The sequence below is a fragment of the Capra hircus genome, chromosome 16 (assembly GCF_001704415.2).
Source record: "Capra hircus breed San Clemente chromosome 16, ASM170441v1, whole genome shotgun sequence".
In the NCBI taxonomy this organism is placed as follows: domain Eukaryota; kingdom Metazoa; phylum Chordata; class Mammalia; order Artiodactyla; family Bovidae; genus Capra; species Capra hircus.
This window is the reverse complement of record NC_030823.1, coordinates 43,588,104-43,614,764: the sequence shown is the minus strand read 5'-3', so window position 1 is coordinate 43,614,764 and position 26,661 is coordinate 43,588,104. Positions and strand designations below refer to the sequence as shown.

The following is a 26,661-nucleotide window of genomic DNA, read 5'->3' as shown; positions in this document are numbered from 1 at the left end:
GCCCCGCCCCGCGGGGTGATGCTGCAGGAGCAGCGGCGGGCCGGGGGCGGCCGGGCCGGGACCCAAGCTCCGCGCGTGGCAGGCAGGAGCCCGTCCTCCTCGGAAAGGGATGCCTCCTGGCTGGAACCACAGGTACCTCCATTTCCTCCTGTGCCCTCCGCACAGTTTCCGGCTTTGTGCTGGGAGCGCCGCAGCTTAGGCCCCAGGGTAATCAGTGTGCCAGGATTGGGGCTGGAGGTTGGCACGGAGACCTTTGTTCCTCTTGTCTAATTAAATGAACTGTCAGTGGAGCCCCCCTCCCCACCCCCCACCCCCATCTCGCCCCCTGAGTGCAGAGCTCTCCCGCCCTGAGAAGGGTGGGTAGCAGTTGGGTGAGATTTATTTCACAGTTGCAAGGAAAGAGATCAGACAAACACTGGGATTTGCCCCCAGGCTTATGCCGCGCTTATTGGTGCCTGAGGCCTGTTCCCAGGTCACCTGGGCAGGTGTCATCAGCTTCCGGTCCACCTCCCACCAGCGACTGAAAGCTCTGAATGGCTGGGGCCCTGGTGTAACCTCTCAGCACCCCAGGGTTAAGTTTATGATGAGCACCAAGGATTTCTGCCTTCTTGTCAAGGGCAACATGCTGCGGTTGAAATGAGAGGGTGATGGCAATCCGTTCATCCTGCCCTTGACAAGAAATAACTTCATAAGTTATTTCTGGGGTTACCATAGTGTTTGTGTTTTCTCAGCTTTTGTAGGGAAGTAGGACCCGGTGCTGATGAACTCAAGTTCAGTGTGTGCCCCACCAGGGCTTTGGGGATCAATGGGCTGCCAGATTGCCACCGCTCAAAAATGAGAAGTGGGCTAGGATTCAGTAGCTAGCTCACTAAATACATCCCCTGAGGTCCACATTTCTCAGATGGTGGCTGAGACAGTAAAGAGTCTGCCTGCAATGTGGGAGACCCAGGTTCAATCCCTGAGTCAGGAGGATTCCCTGGAGAAGGAAATGGCAATCCACTACAGTATCCTTGCCTGGAAAATCCCATGGATGGAGGAGCCTGGCGGGCTACAGTCCATAGGGTCGCAAAGAATCAGACACAGCTGAGCGACTTCACTGAAGTCCACAAAGTCCTTCACTGATCTGGGAAGATTTCCTTGAAATATTAACTTGGAGAAATAGTAGAAGGAATGGGGTGATTTTAAGCATTCAAATTACATGGACATTGTTTATCTTTGTTAATCAGCTGCTACCTAATCAACTTGAGGGATTTATTCTTTGAAACATCCTCTGTATTCTAGAAGGACAGTGGACCCAGCATACAACCTGTGGGGGTCCAAGAACATGTGCAGATCTTGGGAGGGTCTAAGTAATGGTAATATAGTATGATCAAGATGTCTGATGAATACTTGTTAGTGTATTAAAATTCCATTTTCTAGTTTACATTTTACTTTCATTTTTTAATAACATTAAAAAATGAATTTTTTTAAAATGAGTTTTAAACAGTTCTTAGAATAAGCTTGGGCTTCCCTGGTGGCTCAGAGGGTAAAGTGTCTGCCTGCAATGCTAGAGACATGGGTTCCATCCCTGGGTCATGAAGATCCCCTGGAGAAGGAAATGGCAAGCTTCTCCAGTACTCTTGCCTGGAAAATCCCATGGACGGAGAAGCCTGGGAGGCTACAGTCCATGGGGTCGCAGAGTCGGACACAACTCAGCCACTTCACTTTACTTTAGAATAAGCTTTCACAGGCAACTTTTAATATATGTATTTAAAAATAAAAGTGGTAAACCTGAAACTTGAAAATGAATCCATCGTGAAGGCTTTTTTCAAGTTCAGGTTTAATTCAGACTTAGATGAGGGAGGAGGAGTGTAGGATGGGGGAGGGGTGGGGGTCTCCCTTTGGCTAGGACAGACTGCAGGCTGTGTTTTAAAGCTGGAGGTGGTGATGGTGACACTGTCGCATCACAGGGAGAGACATGGGGTATGTAGGTAGCCCATTTTAAGCCTGTGTGCTCAGTCACGTCCAGCTGTTTGTGACTCCATGGAAAGTAACCCATCAGGCTCCTCTGTCCATTTTAAGAGGGTCACAGAGTTTCCCCTTTTCAAAAATATACTTCTACCCTATGCATGTAAGGCTAAAAGTCTTCCAAACTGGGCTCATGGTCCTTCATTCTAAAATGAAAGGATTTCTAATATATTTTCACCAAAGTTCATTTTATGGGAGTAAAATACCAACAGGAAAGAGAGGTGTCATGTGCCTGCAGGGGCAGGAAGAGAGGCAGAGAAGGAGTTAGCCAGTGAGGCAGGTGTGAGGCTGTGACCAGACAGCCGGAGTCAGGTTAAGTCTTTCACACGCCTGGGCTGAGGTCTTCCTCTGACTTCTAAGGAGACAGTCTTCCGTGTTCCAGCAGTTCCTCTATTTCTGTGATATTTTAAAATTGGTTTTGTTTTAATTGTAGGATCATTGCTTTACAATATTGGTTTGATTTCTGCTGTACATCAACATGAATGAGCCACAGGTGTACCTCCCTCTTAAACCTCCCTCCCACTTCCTACCCTTTCCCATCTCTAGGTTGTTATAGAGATGGTGAAGGACAGGGAAGCCTGGCATGCTGCAGTCCATGGGGTCGCAAAGAGTCGGACACGACTGAGTGACTGAACAGCAACAAGGTTGTTACAGAGCCCTAGTTTGAGTTCCCTGAGACATACAGCCGATTTCCATTGGCTGTCGACTTTACATATGGTGGTGTATAAGCTTCCATATTACTCTCTCCATTCACACCAGCCTCTCCTTCCTCCCACATTGCCCTTGCCCGTAAGTCTGTTCTCTGTCTGTGTCTCCAGTGCTGCCTGCAAATAAGCTCATTGGTACCATATTTCTGTCATCTTAATGAATGGAGCTCCATGGAGAGCTGACAACCACCTGGGTTTTTTAAGGCAAGGCCAGCCAATTTTTCTGGAGTATTTACTATTTACAAGAGCCTGAGTGAGACCTGTAAGGAACAGAAACAAGATAGTTGGTTTAAAATTTTTTTAAAAAATCTTGACTTAATCTTCCTAAATGGATTATGTTTTTAATGAAGTATTACTTGTCTACATAGTTCTTAGGTACCTCTGCTCTTACTGTAGAAGAGAGCGTGGGATTTTTTTTTTAAGGTCATGAGATAAGCCTTTTCTAGAAATGAGAGCACACTGGTTATGTCATTCCCTGTCACCTTGGTGTGAAATCCACCTCCTACCAGATCTTGCTGATCAGCTAATGCCTTCTTGATGGGTTTCTCCATCAAACCACCACTGTGCCCAGCTGGTGCACAGAGCTCCTTTTCATGGATGATTCCCACTGCTTAGAACGTCTTTCCTCCACTCTTTCACCTAACTTGAGGGCAAGAACTATGTCTTTCTTTTATCTCTATAAATTCAGTGTCTTGATGTTTAGTACTAAGCCAAATGGTAAGCTAGAAAGGTAGGTGGGCAAATAGATCAAAGGATGGATGAATGGATGGATGGATTGCTGGATAGATGAATGGATGGAAGAGAGGATGGATAAATGGATGGATGGATTGGTGGATGGATAGTTTGTTGGATTAATATGATGTTCTGAATCCTGCTGGGACTTCTATAGAACAAAACATTTCTATCATGGTGTCTTCTGAAGAGAAGGAAGACAATCCCTGAGTGGGCAGGATAGGTTGGGAGGAGTTTGGGGTGCAAATCTGGCATAACAAGAGATTTCAGAGTGATTCATAAAGAAGTTATCGACTAGCAAGAGTTTGACAGAGGGCATATGGTAAGTTAAAGTCAGAAATAAAGGCTTCATTTCTAAAGCTTAAGAACTATTTTGAAAGAAAGCCTCTACTGTTTATTTTGGTAAATAACAAGAGTTCTTGTTAGGAAACCTATCAATGTTGGGAATGACATCTCAGGTTTGGGGCCTACTTCTCAGGAAGGATTCCAAGGAAAACTTAAGGGCACTTCCCTGGTGGTCCAGTGGTTAAGTTTCCACCCTTCCACTGCAGGGGCACAGGTTCAGTCCCTGGTCAGGGAACTAAGATCCCACATGCCTTGAGATGAGGCCAAAAAGTTGTTGTTGTTGTTGTTTTAAAGATGGAACATAGACATAGCTTTTGTGAGGCAGATGGAGTGGGCTACATCTGAGAGGTCAACCCCAATCCAGGACGTCCCCCTCCTGTGTTTGTATCTGTCTTTCCCTCTGATCTTGGCAGCTTCCCTCTCCCTGTGCTGAGTAAAACTGACGTTGGCTAAAACACACAGGTCAGCAAACTAGAATCTATTCCTGTAATATTCACAATCTAGATTAATTTCTAAGCAGTGAAAACTGATGGAGGCCTAGGGGTGCAGATTGTAAACCCCGGGGTGTGGGGGTGGGGAACAGAGCGGGTGGGAATGTCTGTAAGGTCGCAAGCCTGCTAATTCTCTGCTGAGGCTGAGGCTGTTACACAATGCCTAAAAAATAAGCTTGCGGATGGAGGAAAATCTATTTCTCACCCTCCCAAGTTCTTCTTGTTGCTCATTTTCTTTTTTTGTAAACTGTATCCCTATTCAGTGTGTTGTTTGTGACATGCAGGATTCAGGAAGTTCTGTTTATTTCTTTAAAGAGAACGTTTTCAAACAGTGCAAAAGTCTCAGTTCTCCTGGCTCAACTGAAAATTCATTTGTCCAATTGATGTAAAAGGAAAAGATTTGAGTTAAACTCATACAGCTCCTTTTAGGTTCAGATCCTTGGTTTAGGGTGGAGCATAAACTCGGGTGTTAGGGAGGGTACCCACTGTGGCCCTCCATCCTGAGATGGAGAGGCTGTCCCCTCACCACGTACTAGCGCTCAGGGTGCCTGTGGGTCCTTCTCCCTGCCCTCCCCCGCCAGGGTGCCTGGTCACCCTTCTCTGCTCCCCTGGGGCCTGCAGGGGAGGGCAAAATTAGCCACAGGTCCTAGAAGAGCCCTATGTTCTTTGGGGCCTAAGAACAGCCACAGGGCTGTTGGTGGCCCCCACTCCTCCTGGTTCTTTGCTGGACCCTCCTGGTGGAGCCTGTTTGGGGAACTGTTTCTTTGAGTTGTAGCTTGGGGACAAGCTAAAGGACCTGACGGACCAACTCTTGTCCCTTTGGGAAGGTAGGCTGCCCTGATGTGAAAGCCAGGTCCAGGAGCGCCGTCCACACTGAAAGCTCCACTCTGGGGGCTCAGTGTTGGCTCTAAGGGGCCCCTGTGTGAACTCCGTTCCCACGTGGACAGACTAGCAGGGCCCCGGGGGACAAAGGCAGAGCCACCCGGATAAACTCGCTCTAATAGTAGAGGCCCTGCAGGTGACGGCTGCCCCCTGACTGGGCTTTCCCCGCAGGAGCACCCACCGGCCCCCCCTACGATGATCCCCTCGGCCAGCAGCGCCCCTCCGGGAGAGGCCCTCTTCCCCGCCTTGGCCCCCCAGGACTTCTGGAGGCCCCCAGCCACCGGCTACTCAGGGTCCGTGACCCAGCACATCAGCCACAGGGCCAACAATTTCAAACGACACCCGAAGAGGAGGAAATGCATCCGGCCCTCACCGCCCCCACCCCCCAACACCCCCTGCCCAATCGAGCTGGTGGACTTCGGGGACCTGCACCCCCAGAGGTCCTTCCGGGAGCTGCTGTTCAACGGCTCCGTTCTCTTCGGCATTGAGTTCAGCTACGCCATGGAGACAGCGTATGTGACCCCCGTGTTGCTGCAGATGGGCCTGCCCGACCAGCTCTACAGCCTTGTGTGGTTCATCAGCCCCATCCTCGGTGAGTCCTGTGCAGACCACCGGCCTCCGAAGCCTCCCTAGAAGCTTCCAGAAACCTCACACAAGAGAGGAGCCAAAGTTGAGCCCACCCAGTTGTGTGGGGCTCTAGGTAAAGAATCCGCCTCCCAATGCAGGAGACGCAGGTTCCATCCCCGGGTCGGGAAGACCCCCTGGAGAAGGGAATCACAACCCACTCCAGTATTGTTGCCTGGAGAATCCCATGGACAGAGGAGCCTGGCGGGCTGCAGTCCATAGGGTCGCAGAGTCAGACACAACTGAGCAACTGAGCATGCACGCACACTAGAAAACCCAGGTATGGCTGGTCAGACCCCATCTTTCAAGCAATTTTATTTGAATCAGATAGAGGACGTGGTACCACGTAGACTCCAGGCTGTCACTGGAGGACCCAAGCAATACAGCGGGGGGCGGTTTGGGTCTAGGAGACCCTGCACTTCCTTGGATTCCCAAGGAGGTCACGGCAACTCCATGCCTCATGGGGGCTTGAGTAGAAAATTTAAGGAGAAGCTTAGTGATTCCAAGAGTCTGTTTATCTTTCGTTTTCTAGCCTAGGGTTTTGTTGCTGGCTCGGAGTTTCATCATCTGATTCTTTAGATGCCTTGGAGATGGGTGAATGCAAGTGTTTCAGGACTCTGAGGAGGCTGTGTCCGAGTCGGTCCCCACATGTGGTGGGGACCCCAGAGTTGACCTCTGACCTTCTCTGTTTCAGGATTCCTACTGCAGCCTCTGTTGGGTGCTTGGAGTGACCGATGTACCTCAAGGTTTGGAAGGAGACGCCCCTTCATTCTTGTCCTGGCTATAGGTCTGTTGTTTTGGCATCGAAATAAATGGAAAAAAGAAATCATTTTTTTAAAAAAAGGCCCCAACTGCTTTTTCTTGGGAAAATCTAAAAGAGTATTGACCAAAACCAGTAATCCAGCTCACGTCACTGGTGTGGGAGCCGGGAGCACCCTGTAACCTGGCCCTGGTTAACTGTGGAAGTCTCTCTGAACATGTTTCTAAAACAAGTTAATAGAGGAGTTCCCTGGTGGCTAGTGGTTAGGGTTCCAGGCTTTCACCGCTGTGGCTGGGGTTCAATCCCTGAGCGGGGAACTGGGATCCCAAAAGCCACGCAGCTCAGAAGAAAAAAAAAAAAGAGTTAATAAGGTCTTCTCTATCATTCCCGCTATGCTTGATGGAATAAAAACCCTGATCTAAGTGCTCTGAGGTTTGATTAAGAAGGAATTCTTGGGGCCCTCAAGATTCTAGCCTTAAGTGGTGGCTGCCAGGGCCGGCAGGTCTCCGTTCCCGGGTGACTCTGTTCTCCATCCCCAGGGGCGCTGCTGGGCCTCTCGCTGCTGCTCAACGGCAGGGACATTGGGACAGCGCTGGCCGACACGGCCAGTGACCACAAGTGGGGCATCTTTCTCACCGTGTGCGGCGTGGTGCTGATGGACTTCAGCGCGGACTCGGCCGACAACCCCAGCCACGCGTACATGATGGACGTGTGCAGCCCCGCCGACCAGGACCGGGGCCTGAACATCCATGCCCTCCTGGCAGGTAAGCCCTTGAGCAGGGAAGTGGTTGAAAGTGCGTCTCTCAAACCATAGGTGTCAATGATATACACATCAGACGTTAAATATTTTATCTCTATTTCATTGTATAGTTGATTTACAATGTCGTGTTATTTCAGGTGCGCAGCAAAGTGACTCAGTTATATATACTATATACATATATAAAATATACACTCTTTTGCAGATTCGTCTCCCTTATAGGTTATTACGCTATGAGTACAGTTCCCTGTGTGATACAGCGGGTCCTTATCGTTATCTGTTTTATGTATAGGAGTGTGTATATGTTAATCCCAAATGCTAATCTATCCCTCCCCCGTCTCCTTCCCGCTTAGGTAGCCATACATTTGTTTTCTATGTCTGTAGGTCTGTTTCTGTTTTGTAAATAAGTTCATTTGTTATCATTTTTTTTAGACTCCACATATAAGTGAAATCACATGGTGTTTGTTTTTCTCTTAGTATGGTCATCTCCAGGTCCATTCATGTTGCTGTGCATGGCCTGATTTCATTATTTTTAATGGACGATATTGTTGATATATATGCATATCAGTGTGTATGTAGCTATGCATGAATATGTGTGTATATAGCTGCGTGTAGATATTACTATATAGTGTTGGTTCTTATTGTTCGTGTAGTTACATCCTACAAAAGTGCCATAAGTCCCGAATTAGCCAACCCCAAATCCCCATGGAGACATACAGGGTTAGTTTCCTGCAAACCTCCAATCACATCATTTTGGTCAATGGATCAATATATAACCTTGTTTTATATGTTTCTGTCTAAAGACACCTTATTTTGTGTATATCACTGATGCGTTAACCTTGAACTCACATCCCTGGTCAGGGAACTAAGATCCTGCAAGCCTTGTGGCACAGCCAAAAAAATAAAATAGTGATGGAAAAGATTTCTAAAAATCAAGGGCAAGTTGTTACATGTGGGGAGTCTATATAAAGAGACTGGGTGGTCCAGCACTCCCACTGAGCTCTGGGAGCTGAAATCCTGAATCAGGTTTGTGTTTTTCCTCCTGTTCATGGTGGGATTTTGGGTAACTGCTTGACCTCTCCAAGCCTCAGTTGCTTTTTCTAGAAAATGCAGTTGTTTATCACTCTCTCTTTACCCTACTGTATGCATGTGGGCCCAGGGAGCTTCTACATGGATCCAGGCAGGTAGGGTTTGGAAGGTCAGAAGAAGGAATTCATTTTTTACCTTACATACATACATACATATATATGTGTGTGTGTGTGTGTGTGTGTGTATATATAAACCTTTTTACCCCAACTTATGATGGCTTGACTTACAATTTTTTGCCCTTGACAAAAGTGTTTAGATTTTGCTCTCTTCCCAGGCTACCGATAAGCAGTCCAGCCCTCTCTCATGGGGCTTCCCAGGTGGCGCTAGTGGTAAAGAATCCGCCTGCTAATGCAGGAGACATAAGAGGTAGAGGTTCGATCCCTAGGTCGGGAAGGTCCCCTGGAGGAGGGCATGGCAACCCACTCCAGTATTCTTGCCTGGAGAATCCCCATGGACAGAGGAGCCTGGCAGGCTATAGTCTATGGGGTCACAAAGAGTCGGACACAACTGAAGCAACTTAGCATGCGCATACGCCTCTCCCATGATGGTGAGCAGTGGCAGCCACCACTAAGGGTTGACATCCCTAACTTACAACTGACCCGTTTTTCACTTCAATCAGTTATATGAGCTAGTCAGCACTCTATTATAAAATAAGCTTTGTGTTAGATGCTCAACTACAGGTTAATGGAAATAATCTGAGCATGTTTAAAGCGGGTGTGGCTAAGCGATGGTATCTAGTAGGTTCGATGTATTCAATGCATTTTTTTTCTCCTTTTTTAAAAACCTTAAGTATAGTTGATTTACAATGTTGTGTTACTTTCAGATGTACAACAGAGAGACTCAGATACATACATATGGGCTTCCCAGGTGGCTCAGCAGTAAAGAACCCCCTGCCAAGCAGAAGACCTGGGTTTGATCCCTGGGTCAGGAAGATCCCCTGGAGAAGGGAATGGCAACTCACTCCAATATTCATTCCTGGAGAATTCCAGGGAAATGGACAGGGGAGCCTGGCAGGCAACCGTCCGCAGAGCTGCAAAAGAGACAGATGCGACTTAGTGACTATATATATTGGAGTATAGTTCCCCGCGCTGTACAGTAGATCCTTGCTGGTTATCTATTTGATATATATGAGTATGTATTAAGTGCATTTTTTTCAGCCCATGATATTTTCAACCTATGATGAACTTATCAGGATTTAATCCTGTTGTAAGCACAGGAAGATCTCTACATGTCTGATTTTTTTCTTTCCTTTTTAAAAATTATGTTAGAATACAAGTAACATTTTTAAGCATGTAGTTCTGTGATACTCTCACACTGTTGGGTCATCATCACCATCGGCCGTCCCCATAACGTTCTCATCTTGTAAAACAAACTCAGGACCATTAAGTAATAATACTCCAATCTCCCCTCTCCCCAACCCCTGGCAACCACCATTCTACTTTCTCTCTCTATGAATTTGACTACTTGAAGTCACTCTTGTGAGCGGAATCAAATCTGTCGTGGTGATGGTCTTATTCCACGGAGTGTAACGTCCTTGAGGCTCACCCATGTTGTGGCGTATATTAGAATTCTCTACTTCTTCAGACTGAACAGCGTGTCACTGCATTCATAGGCCACGTTTTGCTCACCCATTCATCCTCTGATGGACTCTTTGGTTACTTCCATCACTTAGCTGTTGTGAATAATGCTGCTATGAACATGAATGTATAAATATCTCTCCAAGATCCTGCTTTCAGTTCTTTTGGGGCTTAGACACAGAGATGGAATTGCTGGGTCAGATGATAATTATATGTTTAATTTTTTGAGGAATTTCATACTATTTTCCACAAGAGCTGCACCATTTTACATCTCCACCAACACTGCACAAGGGTTCTAATTTCTCCACTTTCTTGCCAACTTATTGATTTCTGGGTTTTAAAAAGTTGTTTTAATAGTGGCCATCCTGATGGATGTAAAGTAATATCTCATTGTTGCTCTGAGTTGCATTTCCCTAATAATCAGTCATATTGAGCATCTTTTCATGTGCTTATTGGCCATTCACAGATCATACCTATGAATGTCGTTTAAGTCCTTTGCCCACTGTTTGAACCGGGCTGTCTGTTTCTTTGCTGTTGATGTGTGGTTCCTTAGCTGTGCAGATGCATCACTTTATTTTTTAAAAAAATTCAGTTCAGTTCAGTCGCTCAGTCGTGTCCAACTCTTAGCAACCCCATGAATTGCAGCACACCAGGCCTCTCTGTCCATCACCAACTCCCGGAGTTCGCTCAGACTCACGTCCATCGAGTCGGTAATGCCATCCAGCCATCTCATCCTTGGTCGTCCCCTTCTCCTCCTGCCCCCAATCCCTCCCAGCATCAGAGGCTTTTCCGATGAGTCATCTCTTCACATGAGGTAGCCAAAGTACTGGAGCTTTAGCTTCAGCTTCATTCCTTAAAAAGAACACCCAGGACCAATCTCCTTTAGAATGGACTAGTTGGATCTCCTTGCAGTCCAAGGGACTCTCAAGAGTCTTCTCCAACACCACAGTTCAAAAGCATCAATTCTTTGGTGCTCAGCTTTCTTCACAGTCCAACTCTCACATCCATACATGACCACTGGAAAAACCATAGCCTTGACTAGATGGACCTTTGTTGGCAAAGAAATGTCTCTGCTTTTGAATATGCTATCTAGGTTGGTCATAACTTTCCTTCCAAGAAGTAAGTGTCTTTTAATTTCATGGCTGCAGTCACCATCTGCAGTGATTTTGGAGCCCAAAAAAAAAGTCTGATACTGTTTCCACTGTTTCCTCGTCTATTTCCCATGAAATGATGGGACCAGATGCCATGATCTTAATTTTCTGAATGTTGAGTTTTAAGCCAACTTTTTCACTCTCCACTTTCACTTTCATCAAGAGGCTTTTTAGTTCCTCTTCACTTTCTGCCATAAAGGTGGTGTCATCTGCATACCTGAGGTTATTGATATTTCTCCCAGCAAACTGACTGTATTAAGGGTCACAAATCTGCAGCTATGTCTTCAGAAGGGGTGGGAGGAAGCTAGTTAGGACCATAAATGTGGGAAGTTAAGAATAATAAAAGGAGAATGAAATTGGGTCATTTGTAGGGAGGTGGATAAACCTGTCGGTTCAGTTGCTCAGGATTTTTGCGACCCCATAGACTGCAGCATGCCAGGCTTCCCTGTCCATCACCAACTCCCGGAGCTTGTTCAAACTCATGTCTGAGATTCTGTCTAGAAGGCCGACTCCTGATATGGCTGGGTCTCCCCACTCAGAGGGTAGCCCAAGACACGTGATGGTCAGATGCAGCCTCCTGTGCATCGCCAGGAGTAAACCAGTAGCCTGGTCAAAATACAGCTGCACTCAAAGTCAAAGGGCACATCTTTGGAAGCCCAGAGGTGGGCTGGAGCAAACAGCACTTTCTGAAGGTGAGAATATTCATTGCTGCTGGCTAGGGGCAATGTGACTTCAACCACATCTTTATGTTGTGTTGCGTGAAACATTGACCATTTGCCAGGTCCCCAAGGCCGTGGAATAGGTGAGGGAGATCAGAGGAAAGGACTAGATCCCTGCAGCCTTGCTGTTCCCCAAAGGCTCCAGGACCTGGAGAGCTGGCCACCAGGGAGACCCATTAGGGGTGACTCTTAATGGTGGGCATGCCTGAGGATGATGTCATCAGATAAGCAAGACCAGGGTAGCCCCTGGATTCCCATGTGCACACATGCCATGGTCTGTGCTGGGACCAGGTCTCCAAGTTTACATGGTCCTGGAGCTGGGGGAGGAGTGGGACCCCAGGGGGGAGGTGACCCGGAGTCGACATTCACTTCTGGTCTTCCTAAAACTCTGTGTGCAGAGGGGAACAGAACGAGGGCGGGTGGTCCTCGTGCCCCAGCAGGCGACCCTTGAGCGCAGGCAACCAGGACCGCCCCCCAGCCATTTTCTTCTTCTTTTCTTTGGGATGTAGATGGGACAGATAATCCATCCAGGTCCTTGGAGTGGATTTTTCAAGTCGAGTAAAGGAGGGAGCACCTTCTTGGGGGCTTTCTTCCCTAACCCATGAGGAAACTTGACCACTGCTTTTCTCCCCAGGTCTCGGAGGAGGGTTTGGATACGTGGTCGGGGGGATCCACTGGGATAAAACCAGCTTTGGGAGAGCCCTGGGCGGGCAGCTGCGGGTCATCTACATCTTCACAGCTGTCATCCTGAGCATTACCACCGTCCTGACCCTGGTCAGCATCCCCGAGAGACCCCTGCGGCCCCCAGGCGAGAAGAAGCCAGCCATGAAGAGCCCTAGCCTCCCACTGCCTCCATCCCCGCCTGTCCTGTGCGAGGAGGGTGCAGGCCAGACGGTCCCCTGTCCACCCCCAGCCCCCAGCCTTTATGCCAGCTTCTCCAGCCCCATCTCCCCGCTCAGTCCCCTCACGCCCAAGTACGGCAGCTTCATCAGCAGAGACAGCTCCCTGACGGGCATCAACGAGTTTGCCTCATCCTTTGCCACGTCCAACATCGACAGTGTCCTCATCGACTGCTTCACAGGCGGCCACGACAGCTACCTGGCCATCCCCGGCAGCCTCCCGAGGCAGGCCATCAGCGTCAGCTTCCCCAGGGCCCCCGACAGCTTCTACCGCCAGGACCGCGTCCTTGGGGACCGGCGGGACGTCACCCTGGCTGCCGGCCCCGACGGGGATGTTCTGAGGGTGGGCTCCCTGGACACCTCCAAGCCACGGTCGGCCGGGATCCTGAAGAGACCCCAGACCTTGGCCATCCCGGATGCGGCCGGAGGAAGCGGCCCCGACACCAGCCGGAGAAGGAACGTGACCTTCAGTCAACAGGTAAAAGCAAACGTCAGGGCTGGGGCATGGTGGGGGGAGGAGCCAGGGGTCAGAGGGCGCCATGCACATGGTCCCCCCTCTTCCGTTAGATAGATGACCTGGTAGGAAATTTGCGGCCCATCGGGTGAACCAATCAGGAAAGACTTGGGTCTAATGGATGAGGCTCAAGGACACGCCCAGCCCCAGTAGCCTCATGCTCTTCATCCAGTCGGTGTGGGGATTCTGGGGCCCGTATGAGCCCAGGCACACTCAGGGTCTCTGCAGCACTCTAAGAAACTGGCCATAGCAAAGGGGCGGCTCTTTCGAACACGCTTATGTTTGCCCAGAGGTGGTTCTGTGAGTTCAGCATCATATGTGCTGCCGTCATTTCTAGTCTTTTCCCCACCACATCCAGCCCACTTTGGCCAGTGCACCCGTGGCAATGCGCCCAGGCTTCCTGAAGGACAGAAACAAAAGGTCAACCCTGGTGGCTGTTTCTGGGGCCTCCCTGGGTGGGCAACCTTAACCGGCCAGCCGGGAGGCTGTCAACACTCTGGATCCCAAAGGGTGTCGGAATGTCCTGGAAAAGCAGAGAACCTTCCAGAAGGCTGTCTGTGTTGTATGAGGGATTTGGGTGCAAGGCCACCAGCCAATATGTGGGATTTTAGCCATTTTCAGAGTCCATGATCTTGAAGAGGATCACAGCCTTGCCACAGCTAAGGGGCTTCTGTAACTCAATGAAGCTATGAGTCATACCATGCAGGGCCACCCAAGACAGATGGGTTACAGTGAAGAGTTCTGACAAAATGTGGTCCAGTGGAGGAAGGAATGACAAACCCCTCCAATATTCTTACCGTGAGAACCCCATGAGCTGTATGAACACACAAAAAGATGCAACACGGGAAGATGAGCCCCAAGATGGGAATGTGCCCAGTATGATACTGGGGAAGAACAGAGGGCAGTCATGAATAGCTCCAGAAAGAATGAAGCGGCTGGGCCAAAGGGGAAAGGACACTCAGTTGTGGATGTGTCTGGTGGTGAAAGTAAAGTCTGATGCTGTAAAGAATAATACATTAAAGAGAGTTACTCTTAGGACCTCCCTGGTGGTCCAGTGGTTAAGACTTCACCTTTCAATGCAGGGGTTGTGGGTTTGAATCCCTGATGTGTGAGCTAGGATCCCACATGCCTTGGGGCCAAAAACCAAAAATTAAAACAGAAGCATATTGTAACAAATTCAATCAAGACTTTAAAAGAGAGAGTTATTCTCTCCTTTTAAAGTAGACGTGAGGGCCCTGTGGCCCCCTTGCCCTCAGGGAACCCAGGGGATGGAGTTTCCTGAGCAGAAATTAACCTGCACAAGGCCCCAGGAAGGCAGTTCTGAAGCAAGTAACCTGGACATGCCCCTTGAACACAATTGCCCATGTGACCAGAAGTGCCAGCCTCATCTCAGGCAGGCATGCCCCCTGACCCTGTGCCTAAGAAGACACCTGATCTTGTAGGAGGCCCACCAGAGATGTTGGGAGATAGCCTCTCATGTTGGTTTTGCTGTTAAATTCCGAAGTTCGATGCATCGCCTTTGCATGACTGCGAGTCAGTCCTAGGGTCTTCTTTTATTGTATCTTAAACTTAATGCCATCCCACCTCAAGGAAGCACTCTGCACAGGTGGATGCCCGTCCTGCTGACAAGTGTCTAGGCCCTGGTGGGTGGTGTCCGCCAGCTCCGATCCAGAAAGGGTTTGAAGCACTGAAAGTCACTGGAAGAAACCCGTCATTGGCAAAGGAAAGCGATTTCTCTAAGCGCTCAGGTCAAGGGCCTGTCATGCTCACTCTTGATGACCGTAGAGCAGTTCATCAGGCCTTTTGTCAGTACTGGGCCATTCTATCCTGTTGCCCCAAACCCCACCTGGCTTCTGGATACAGTTCTTAAGTTCTAGTGGAAAGTCTCTTTTTCGTCCTTTTAAAACGTTCCATTTTCAAATTGGTTCTGGCAGGAAAGTAAAAATCATGAGCTTAGTGTGGACACATCTGGGCTCAGTGGGGACGGGGTGTCAGGTGAAGTCTTGCTCCAGCAGTTATGGGTGACAAGCTCTGTTGGCGCGGCGGCTGCCCTCAGAACTGGCATTGTGGGCTGTTTCCTTCCTTTCCATTCTTCCACCTGGAGCATCCAGGTGCCCCCCGCACCACCCCCCAGCACAAGCTCCTGCATGGACCCACAGTAAGGTACCTTCTCTTTGCTTGAGATGTGTACCTCCCAAAGCCAACAGCTCACCTGGCTGGTGTCTGCACCTCCAGCCCCAGGGGGGCCTTGTCCTTCCAGGAAGAGGCTGCAAATGGAGCCAAGAGTGTATTTGTCCCTTTAGCGTTGCCCTGAACCCACTCGTCCCTGTTTCAATGCTGGTGACGTGGGGCTGTCTGGGTACCCAGCTCCCTGCCTGGGCTCCCTGGGCCCCCCTAAGCCCCCATGTAGGCAGGCATCCACCCGTCATGTTGAAATCAGTCTTTTACATCCTCTTTTCTGGAAAAGTCGGGACTTCATAATGTCTGAATTTGAGCCAATCCGTATTTCTTTTCTTTCAAATGTATCTCACACTGGGCAAGCTTACCCTCTGTGGCCGAAAGGCAGGCACAGCGAAGGGAGATTTTATGCTCAGCTGCCCCCGTCTCTGAAGAGACTAATATTATATGTCTCTTAAAATGTCATAAAGCCATATGATATAAGGTCATTTCTCTTATTCGGACCGCGGGCCTCAGCAGGGTGGCTGGCAAACAGTAGGATGGTGTTTGGTGCCTGGTTCACGCTGTCCAGGAAGACAAACCTTCACAGCCTCTGGGTCTGTGTTCCTAATTCACTTTCTCACTGAAGCAAAAGGTGGTGCTAGTGATAAAGAACCTGCCCACCAATGCAGGAGATGTAAGGGACGCGGGTTCGAGCCCTGGGTTGGGAAGATCCCCTGGAGGAGGGCATGGCAATCCACTCCAGTATTCTTGCCTGGAGAATCCCATGGATAGAGGAGCCTGACAGGCTACAATCCATAGGGTCACAAGGAGTTGGACACGACTGAAGTGACTTAACACACACACATGGAGCTCCAATACTTTGGCCACCTGATGCAAAGAGCTGACACATTAGAAAAGACTCTGATGCTGGGAAAGACTGAGGGCAGGAGGAGGAGTCAAGAGAGGATGAGATGGTTGGATGGCATCACCAACTCAACAGACATGAGTTTAAGCAAGCTCTGGGAGATGGTGAAGGACAGGGAAGCCTGGCGAGCTACTGTCTAGGGGGTCACAAAGAGTCAGACATGACTGAGCGACTTAACGTGCACACATGGGGTGGCTGGGGTGTAGTGCTCTGATGAGGGATTTGGGGGGCTTCTCTTACAGGTGGCAAATATTTTACTGAATGGTGTGAAATACGAGAGTGAGCTGACGGGCTCCAGCGAGCCGTCGGGGCAGCCGCTGTCCATGAGGCATCTCTGCTTCACCATCTGCAACATGCCCAGGGCGCTGCGCCACCTCTGTGTCAACCACTTCCTGGGTGAGCTCGTGGAAAAGCTTCCTGCCTGTCGTGCCCCTCTTGGGTGGCCCTGCAGTGGGGCATAGGCCCTGACCCAGGGCTAGGAATGCCCGGAGGTCTCTCCAACCCACTGGGCTTCCCCAGACACCACCAGGGGCAGGATGAGGTAGGGATGGAGCAAGGAGGAGCCTGCTCCAGGCATTCCCAGATTAACCAGGTCCTCTGGGTCTCCACCGAGCCCAGATCCTCAGGACCGAAAGCTCCTCAGGCAATTCACAGTTAAGTGGGCTATCACTTTCCCACTGGAGGAATTTGTGTCTTAAGCCAGTCTGGACCCCTGACTCTTAGAGCCGAAATGTAGACACACCCACACACACGTTTGGGGCTAGTCTCAAGTTCACAGGCTCAGCTTTCAGATGAATACCAAGAAGCCCCAGCTAGCATGCCATTCCCTCCAGGGTCTCTTCACTGTTGGGCTGGTGACCCTCTGATCTTAACCTAAGCTCTCAAACAATTGTGGGATGTAAAGCAGAATGACTTTCTAGAAGGCAATTTGGCAACAGACAAGGATCTTCAAAAATGCCCATAGCCTTTATCCCAGGGATCCTATTTGGTATTCGTTGCAAGGATGTAGTCAGAGGTTTGATCATGAATCAAACCTGTATGAGGTATTGATCACAGCATGATTTATAACAGCCAAAGACCAAGATGGGAAAAAGGGTAAACACCTAGCAATGGGGGAAGGGGGAAGTATATTAGGGTGGATCCGCATTGTGAAATACTTTGCTGCCATTAAGGTGGGGCTCTTTAAAAGTATTTAATGGCACAGGACCCGTGCATGATAATTATTGGGGTTCCAAAGGCCCAGTAAGCACCACCTCCTTCCCTTATGAGAGAGAAATGGACGTGTAAACCAGAGGAAGCACCCCTATGGTTTTCTCTGTAACAGAGCAAATTAGGTTTCCATCAACACTTGCCCTTCCTAAGGTACTTCTCCCAGGTAAGCAGGCGACCCTCTGCCCCGCCTGTGACTGGAGCCCTGCTGGCATTTTCTTTCTTCCCAGCAGAGGAGCAAGTGGAAAACCAGAGAAGGTGGGGGTTAACTTTCCTCCTGGCGATAGGATTCAGAGAAAGAACAGAATGCAAAACCTTCTCGCGACAGGGCATGTGTTATAAGGATATATATTTACTTTAAAAAAGACAAGTAGGGGAAATTTCCTGGGTGGTCCAGTGGTTAAGACTCCATGTTCCCAACGTAGGGGCCCTCGGTTCAAACCCTGGTCAAGGAACTAACTAAATAATTAATTTTTAAAATAGAAAGGGTAGGAAACCTACAGAATTTTAACAGAGGTAAAGGTGTCTCTGGGTGGTAAAGGTGATTTCTTCATATTTTTAAAAAATATTTTTTATATTTATTTTTACAAAATTAAAAATTTTTTATTAAAATATTTTAAATAATTTTTAATGTTTATTTGCTTCTTTGACTGCACAGGACCTTTACTTGTGGCACACAGGATCTTTTTTAGCTGTGTGGCATGTGGGACCTAGTTCCCTGACCAGGGATGGAACCCGGGCCCCCTGCATTGGGAGCTCAGAGTCTTTTAGCCACTGGACCACCAGGGAGGTCCCTCCTTCTTTAAGCTTTGAATCAACAAAACTCACGTGCTGCACTGATGGTGGGTCAGAACCACCTGCTGGGGGGTGGGGGCACTGAGCCAGCACCTGCCCCGCGGTCACCACCTGTGTCCCCCCCAGGGTGGCTCTCCTTCGAGGGGATGCTGCTCTTCTACACGGACTTCATGGGCGAAGTGGTGTTTCAGGGGGACCCCAAGGCCCCGCACACATCAGAAGCATATCAGAAGTACAACAGCGGCGTCACCGTGGGCTGCTGGGGGATGTGCATATACGCCTTCAGTGCCGCCTTCTACTCAGGTACCCACGGGGCAGCGGTGGGGGTTGGGGGCTGGAGTGGGGAGGCCGGGAGAGGTGGGGGCAGGCTTGGCTGGGGAGGTGTTAGGGGCAGGTTGTAGGGGCAGGTTCATGGGGGAAGCAGGCTCGGCTGGGTGTTAGGGGCAGACTGGGGGGGGCAGGCTCAGCTTGGGGGGCAGGCTGGGGGGTGTTGGGGGCAGGTTAGGGGGGCAGGCTCGGCAGCAGGGGCAGGCTGGGGGATGTGCGGGGCAGGCTGCGGGGGGCAGGCTCGGCGGGGGTGGTGGCCTTCCAGGAGGGTGGTGAGAGGACGGGCAGTGAAGGAAGCTTGTGTCTTCACAGCTGCAGGCACAGCAGCCCAGTTTGGGGGCCGACAGCGCTGTCTTTTTCTCCATTTTCAGTGGCCCATCATGGGGGTCGGTGGGGGTCGGTCGGGGTCAGGGCCATGTGGGGAGGGTGTGTGTCCAGACCTGAGGGGGCAACTGGCCAGAGCGTTCAGGCCCGTAGGCAAGAGCCAAGTGGGGGCTCAGGGAGAAACCATGAGGTCACCTCAGGTGGGTGTGCCATCCGCCGGCCGCCCCCCTCAAGTCTTTGCCACGTCAGTTCATGTGGTGGCTGGTCCAGAGGGGATGGATGTGCAGGGGAGATCAGAGAGGCAGGTGGAGTGACATGGAGGTGGGTGGTGGGGACAGGGAGTCCACGATGACCCTGAGGTTTGACCCTGGGTGACCCACGGCCCTAGGACGCTGTGCTGGATTCCTGAGGGTGCCAGGGCCATCCCAGTGGGAGCATGGCAGGGCAGTTTGAGGGGGGTGCAGCCCCCAAACTTCATCTCAGGGGTTCACCCACATTTTCAGCAAAAGGCCAGAGAATCCAGCCTTCCGGCTTTTCAGGCTCCGTTGGGGCCCCTTGGGGCCACCCTTGAGGTGGATGAGGCGTGATGGCCACGTGGGGCTAAATTCTAGCTAAACTTCTCTGATGTTCACAGGGATTTGGATTTTGTATAATTTTTACATGTCACAAATTATTCATCTTCTTTGGGTTTGTTTTAAACATTTGAAGATATAAAAACCGTCTTTAGCTCCGGGCGGTACAGAAATAGGCTGCAGGCCTGACCCCACCTGAGAACTGTAAATCATGGGCCCTGTTAACGAGTTCCAGCCCCACCATTGGGACCGTGACCTTTTGTGGGGGTCGAGAGACCATATTAAGAAAGAATTTCTTGGCTCTCAATGGCAGATCCCGGGGGCTTGGGTGTTTGGTGGCACCTGGACGTGGGGAAGTGGCCCCAGGGCATTGCAAGGGGTGTCCTGTGGAGTCTCAGCTCCCAGGCCTCTCAGGGTCCCTCAAGGCTGGCCCACTGGGGTGGGGCTGTCAGGGTCCTCACATTAGGAACGAGGCAGAAGCAGTAGGATTTGTGCAGGAATTCAGGGCTCAGCTCGAAACCCTGAACTCTGGGGCCTCTGGCCTTTCTACCCAAAGACCCCTTCACCTGCTGCAGCACCTGGGGGCCTGGCCTGGGCCGGTGTGAACGGGGCTACCCCGGGTCCTGCCACCCATCTGGACACCCCATCAGTGGTCCCTGAGCTCCCCAGGTCCCTGAGAGGGTCTCCTGGTAGACGGTGAGCTGCCTGCCAGCCTGGGGGTGGCCAGGGTTCAGGCAGGGTGGTGCTCACCTGCCAGCATGGGGGTGGCCGGGGTTCAGGCAGGGTGGTGCTCGCCTGCCAGCCTGGGGGTGGCCAGGGTTCAGGCAGGGTGGTGCTCACCTGCCAGCCTGGGGGTGCCCGAGGCCCCGGGTGGGTTGTGCTCACCTTTCTCTCCCCTGACAGCTGTCCTGGAGAAGCTGGAGGAGCACCTCAGTGTCCGGACGCTGTATTTTATTGCGTACCTGGCCTTCGGCCTGGGGACCGGGCTTGCCACACTCTCCAGGAACCTCTACGTGGTTCTGTCTCTCTGTGTCACCTACGGGGTCTTGTTTTCCACTCTATGCACCCTGCCCTACTCGCTGCTGTGCGATTACTACCAGAGCAAGCAGGTGAGTGCCCTGGCTTTCCTGGCTTCCGGCCCCGCGTCCGAGTCTCCACCTGAGCAGGGTCCCGGACTTCTTGCATGGAAAGGGGAAGATTATCAGGATGCATCAGTAGAGCATAAACCCCAGAGGGAAGCTGCCCACATAGGGACTCAGGAAGTGGCGAGGGCAAGGAGAGGCCCACCCCCTGGGGGTCCCCTCTGCCAAGCTTCAGGGTCACCTGGGAGCACCTGGCCTTGGGCACCAAACCCTTTGTGAACGAGGTCAATAATATGTGAACACAGTTTTTTTTAAAGAATGAGAATCGAGGCCAAAAAGTCCGCACTGAGCGAGTCATGAACTTAAAGAGGGTAAGTGACAGGACCAAGCCATGCCCTGGTGGTGTCAGAGGCAAAAGGAAAAACCAGGAAAAAGATCCGTCTTTATGTAAAAGTTGATATTTTGTTCAGGGTGGATTTTCCTTTACCAGCTTCAGTGAGGAAGAATTCAGCACAAAGCCACACCATTCACCCATTTCCAGTGTACAATTCAGTGGTTTTTAGCATACTCATGCCATCAATTCTACAACATTTTTGTCACACCCTGCCCTTCCCTGATAGCTCAGTTGGTAAAGAATCCACCAAGAACGCAGGAGACCCTGGCTCTCCTGGGTTGGGAAGATCTGCTGGAGAAGGGATAGGCTACCCACTCCAGGATTCTTGGGCTTCTCTTGTGGCTCAGCTGGTAAAGAAGCTGCCTGCAATGCAGGAGACCTGGGTTCAGTCCCTGGGTTGGGAAGATCCCCTGGAGAAGGGAACCCACTCCAGTATTCTCGCCTAAAGAATATAGTCCATGGAGTCACAAAGAGTTAGATATGACTGAGTGGCTTTCACTTTCTTTCACCCCCATCCCCCCACCCCCACCCCTGGCCAAAAGAAGCCCCCAAGTATCACCCCTCCAGGCCTCCCCTCCCCCAGCCCCCTATAGTCACTGATCTGCTTTCTGTCTCCGGGGATTGGCCTCTTCTGGACATGTCACGTCCATGGAATCACATGACATGTGGCCCAGCCTCGTGGTTTTGAGGTTCATCCATGCTGTGCAGAGTGAGTCCCTGCCTCATTCCTTCTTGTGATCAAGCAGTGTTCCCATCAGAGGTCTTTGGCTGTGACTTTGAGATTTTAAGACTCTCCCCTGAAGACCACTGTGATACCGGCCATTCCTGCAGCCCCTCAACCCTGGACCTCATCACCTCGCCCAGGCCTGGGCCCAAGGGCTGGCTCTCCCCCAGGGTGGCACAGGGACCTTGGCCTGGGAGCCGTGCTCGTGGCCTGAGTGTCACTGTCCTGCTTGTCAGCTCCCCAGAACCTCTTCACCAGACACACGGTTCTTGGTGGGGTGAGGCCCTGCCCCATGGGAGGGGATGTGGGGCCTCGGGCCACTTTTGATGGATCAGGGTGGAGCTGGCTGGACCCCACGGGCCGAGATGATGTCCCCAGTACACACACGATGCCAATTCACAGACCCCCTTGCTGGGCTGTGGGGACAGAGCCTTGGGTGGGACTGGGAGGGGTAGGCAGCATCCTAGAGGTGACTACATCTGGCCGTGGGACCAGGCCAGGCTGGCCCCTGGGTGGCACCCAGCAATGGTCTGCGTGATGCGGGTGGCCCAAGCTGGAGGTAGGGTCACTCCTGCCACCACTCGGTGGCTCTGCTCAGAGTCCCTGTGTCCTCCATCCCCCATTGTGGTGCTGGGTGGGGCTGCAGGGAGCCCGAAGTCCAAGGTGGAGGCCACGGGCCAGAGGAGCAGGTGCTGTAGACCCTGAGGGGGACTCTGAGTGTGCCACGCATTGTAGCAACAAGGGTTCAGAAAGGGGATGAGCTAGGGTGGAGGGAGCGTGGCCTGGCCGGCCTTGAGGGGAGAGAGACAAGGAGGAGCCTGTGTCCCCAGCTGTACCTGCTGGTCATGGATTCCTCTTCTTGTCATCTCTGTTCACAAATATTACTAGTCTTGGCCAGACTCCCTGCGCACCAGGGGCCTGGAAACAGGAAGCTGTCGGGCATGGGGTGCCAGGTCTCGGTCTTCAGGGAGCCTGGTCTGGCTGATGTGTGTCTTTGGTCAGTTCGCAGGGTCCAGCGCGGACGGCACCCGACGGGGGATGGGCGTCGACATCTCCCTACTGAGTTGCCAGTACTTCCTGGCCCAGATCCTGGTGTCGCTGGTGCTGGGTCCCCTGACCTCGGCCGTGGGCAGCGCCAACGGGGTGATGTACTTCTCCAGCCTCGTGTCCTTCCTGGGCTGCCTGTACTCCTCGCTGTTTGTCGTCTATGAAATCCCTCCCAGTGATGCCACCACCGCCGAGGAGCACCGGCCCCTCCTGCTAAACGTCTGAGCTTGTGCCCCGGTCTGGAGAAGGCAGGCTGCGGAAACCCAAGAGGCCCTGGTGCACGGAGGCGGGACAGGTCTCCTGTCGGGATGTAAATATGTGATAAGACAATAAATGGCCACAGCAGAGCCTATGGTTTCTAGTGTGGCTCTTCTGAGGGGCAATAGGCCACCTGGGCACTGGCCCACTTGTCATAGGGACTTGGCGGGGGACTGTAAGAGTCATTTATGTATACACGTATAACCAGAGGCAACCCTGAACCCCCCTCTCACTCCTACCCCCTGCCCCAGAGACACTGGGGCAACATCTGGAGATATTTTGGGTTGTCACAACGTGGGTGGGTGCTGATGCCCTGGAATGCTAGAAATACCCTAAGGTGCACAGGACAACTGCCCAGAATAAAAAAGGATCTGGCCTCAAGTGTCTACAGGGTGGGGTGGAGAGAGCCTTGCCTAACTGTACATTGCTTCCCAGAACAGAATTAGAGTAGAGGATGCTTTGGGGTCAGACGATCTCATACCTATTCATTCTCTAACTTATTCATTCATCCATCCATCCGCTCATACTTCCATCCACCTACTCATCCATCCATCTATCCATCCATCCATTCATTCATCCATCCATCCACTCATCCATCTATCTATCCATCATCCATCCATCCATTCATCCACCCATCCATCCACTTATCCATCCATCCATTTAGTCATCTACCCATCCATCCATCCATCCATCCACACATGCACCCTACAGATACGCACTGAGTGTCCTGGGAGTGGGCAGTGGTAGGTCCTGGAGGTCTTCTGTGAGGTCTCTGCTGTCGTGGAGCTGATGTGAGGAGGAAAAACAGATAATACCCTGTCTAGGCCTGAGGATGACACTAAGTGCTGGGAGAACATGAGCAGAGTCGGGAGCGAGCTATGCTGGAGAGGATGGGGTTGGTGTGTTCGATAAGGTGGGAACCTCCAGGAGCCGATGCCCCCACTGAACACGCATCCTGCCCTCAGGCTAGACCCACCCACCAGTGCCCACCAGTGCCTGCTTATGGACCTGAATAGACCAACCTCTTGCAGGTGTCGAGGTCCTTCGCCATGGGGCTTCTCACCACCCTTCCATCAGTGGACACCACTAACTGGCTGAGCCCTTCCTGGTGCACCTGGGCAGACCCTTCTCCCTCTGCTGTGCACACCAGGTAGGGAGGGACGTGGCCAGTCACCCTTATACCTGCTGCACTGGGGCCAGGCTTCTCGCACCCTCAGCGCATGGTGTGGGGGACACACAGGACACACGGACCACAAGTCCCAAGCAAGCAGCAGGGGTCCTGGCCCCTTGGCAGCCTCTGAGGAGAGTCCGGTCTATGGGCAGCTGTGCCCATCATGTTGCTCTGACCAGTTAGGGCCAGTTGGGTCGGGGGTGCGGGGTTGATGGACCCAGAAGGACAGTGCCTGGGCTTTGGAGGCACTGCCACCTGGTGGCAGGACCAGGTATGGCAATGAAGACCGAGTTTCATTATCTACTTGGAGTTAGGACCTGCAGCAGAGGCCGTAAAATGAACAAGGGGAACGGAGGGGGACTGGGAGTGACAAGCAGTGGTCGGGTGCCCAGAAGAAACCAGCCGGTAAACAGTCTGCCAGCCTCAGGGATCACCCCTGGGCTAAAAGGGGCTGCTAAGAAGTGCCTCGAAGTGCTGTTTTTAATCTCATTCCCCACACTGGCTGTCCACACTGGAGGGGTTCACCAGAGACCCCTGTTGTAAAGCAGATGCCCCCTTCTCATCCAAAGCCAGTGAATTATGTAAACCAGGACTGGAGCTGGAGAGGCTGAGAGATCCCGGAGCAGGCACAGCTGGGGCAGGGGTAGCAGTGGGTTCAGCTGCCGGATGGGGCTGAAGTCCCTTCCAGCTGCTCATCTGTGCCCACAATTCAGCAGCACATTTGGCCGGTGCACCAAGGAAACTTCTCTGAGGGGTCTGTTTGTTCATCCAGCAAACAAAATGAAAGAAGCCAGCACCTCCCTCTGCTGAAACCTGGTCCAGGAACGAGGCATCTGGGTAGGGGGAAGCAGGATGCCTGTGCACGCACAGGGTTGAGTCAGGGGGTTGCAGGGGACTCAGATAGGCCAAGAGGAAACAGTTACACAGGAAGGGAAGCTCGCTGGGGCAACTGGAACCCAGCAATGACTCAGGGAAAAAAAGGACCCCTAGGATTCTGAGCCCTCAATGAGGGCAGGCGAGTCCCAGGGGGAAAGCCTGCACTGCTCCATCCACAGTGGCAACTGCAGCCCTGCCTGACCCAAGCCTGAACTGCAGGACCCCAGAGACAGCTCACTGGCTCCTGCAGCCTCAGAGCCCAACTGGGCAGCCACATTTGCTGGCTGCCTCCCCACAGGCTCATCTGGCTGTCCCTCCCTGGGAGGGGGCAGGGAGGCCAAGGGCCCCGGTCCCTCAGGGTGCCCACAGATCTGTGGGAGGACCTGCTCAGGGGTCCAGTGCAGGGCAGATGGTGCACTGGTCTCAGAGCCCATCAGCTTGATCCAGGCTTCTGGGTAACCGGTCCTGTTTTGGTCCCATAGCTCTGAGTCCAGGAACACACCTGCACCAACTGGGTCAGCCAGGAGAGGCTGACAGTGGGAACAGGGGTCTCTGCTGGTGCCCTCACACCACCCTGGGTCTCCCCGTGTGGGCAGAGCAGGGACTGCAAGGCCTGAGGTTGTCAAAGGGCTCCCGGCTGGGATGCGGGTCCCTGACACTCAGCGGCTGTTCACAGCCACCATTGCACAGCTGTGCTTCCAGCCCTGGCATTCGATGTCTGCCTGGGAGGTCGCAGCCAATCTCTTTGCTGTACCTCCTGGTCCTGCACATAAGTGACTCTGATTTATGTAAATCCAGGTGATGCCTAAATAATGTGCCCCGTACACATGAACTTACTCCGGACCTGTATCTACGTGGCAGCCATGCATCCGGCCCTGCCAAGAGCCACTTTCCTAGCTGTGGGGAACCAGAGGGGCTGCTGAGCCACCGCGCCCAGGTCGAGGGGCCGCCCACAGGATTGAAGAACAGGAAGAACACCTGGGGCCAGTTGGTCTGGGCAGCCGCAGAGTGGAGACCCTGGCTGGGGGGCACAGTTGTGAGACGTGAGACCCTTCCTCTCAGGCTCACAAATCCAGCAGGCTCGTCTGTTGCAGGACCCTCTGCCTCAGGACAGGTACATGGCCAGATGGGGACACTGGCCATCGGCACCCACATCTGGCAAACTGTTACAGCCTGCGCAGCTCTGATGAGTCTTTTCTGCGGCATCAATCTGTATCTCCATTCACAGACATGTCTTATCATTCAACCTTCCTGAAACTTCCACTTCATAAATCTGTGACTACTAACACTTGTTTCATGAAAAGGAGCATCTAGATGAGAGACTGGCAAAGACAGCACCCAGATTCCACCTACTCCCCACTCCGTCCACCCCATCTTCTCATCCACAACCCAGAACCACAGTCATGAGTGGTGGTGTGTTAGTCGTTCAGTTGACTCTTGGCAACCCCATAGGCTATAGTCCGCCAGGCTCCTCTGTCCATGGAATTCTTCAGGCAAGAATACTTGAGTGAGCTGTGATTCCCTCCTCCAGAGGATCTTCCCA

The 26,661-nt window shown here is 51.8% G+C and overlaps 1 protein-coding gene across 1 annotated transcript; it reads left to right on the top strand.

Annotated features, from left to right (window-relative positions):
- On the top strand, positions 1–23,161 carry SLC45A1 (solute carrier family 45 member 1). The gene is made up of 9 exons (XM_018060404.1): positions 1–132; positions 5,336–5,756; positions 6,483–6,575; positions 7,088–7,312; positions 12,476–13,218; positions 16,582–16,735; positions 18,470–18,646; positions 20,470–20,675; positions 22,769–23,161. The coding sequence occupies exons 1-9, from the start codon at positions 19–21 to the stop codon at positions 23,036–23,038; spliced, it is 2,403 nt and encodes an 800-aa protein (XP_017915893.1). The 5' UTR covers positions 1–18; the 3' UTR covers positions 23,039–23,161.

What these genes read in the sequence shown, in the direction of transcription:
- SLC45A1 (XM_018060404.1), top strand. Translation starts at nt 19, where the DNA reads ATGCTGCAGGAGCAGCGGCGGGCCGGGGGCGGCCGGGCCGGGACCCAA. An exon ending in CCTCCTGGCTGGAACCACAG is followed by an intron (nt 133 to 5,335) that starts GTACCTCCATTT and finishes CTTTCCCCGCAG; the next exon opens with GAGCACCCACCGGCCCCCCC. An exon ending in CATTCTTGTCCTGGCTATAG is followed by an intron (nt 6,576 to 7,087) that starts GTCTGTTGTTTT and finishes CTCCATCCCCAG; the next exon opens with GGGCGCTGCTGGGCCTCTCG.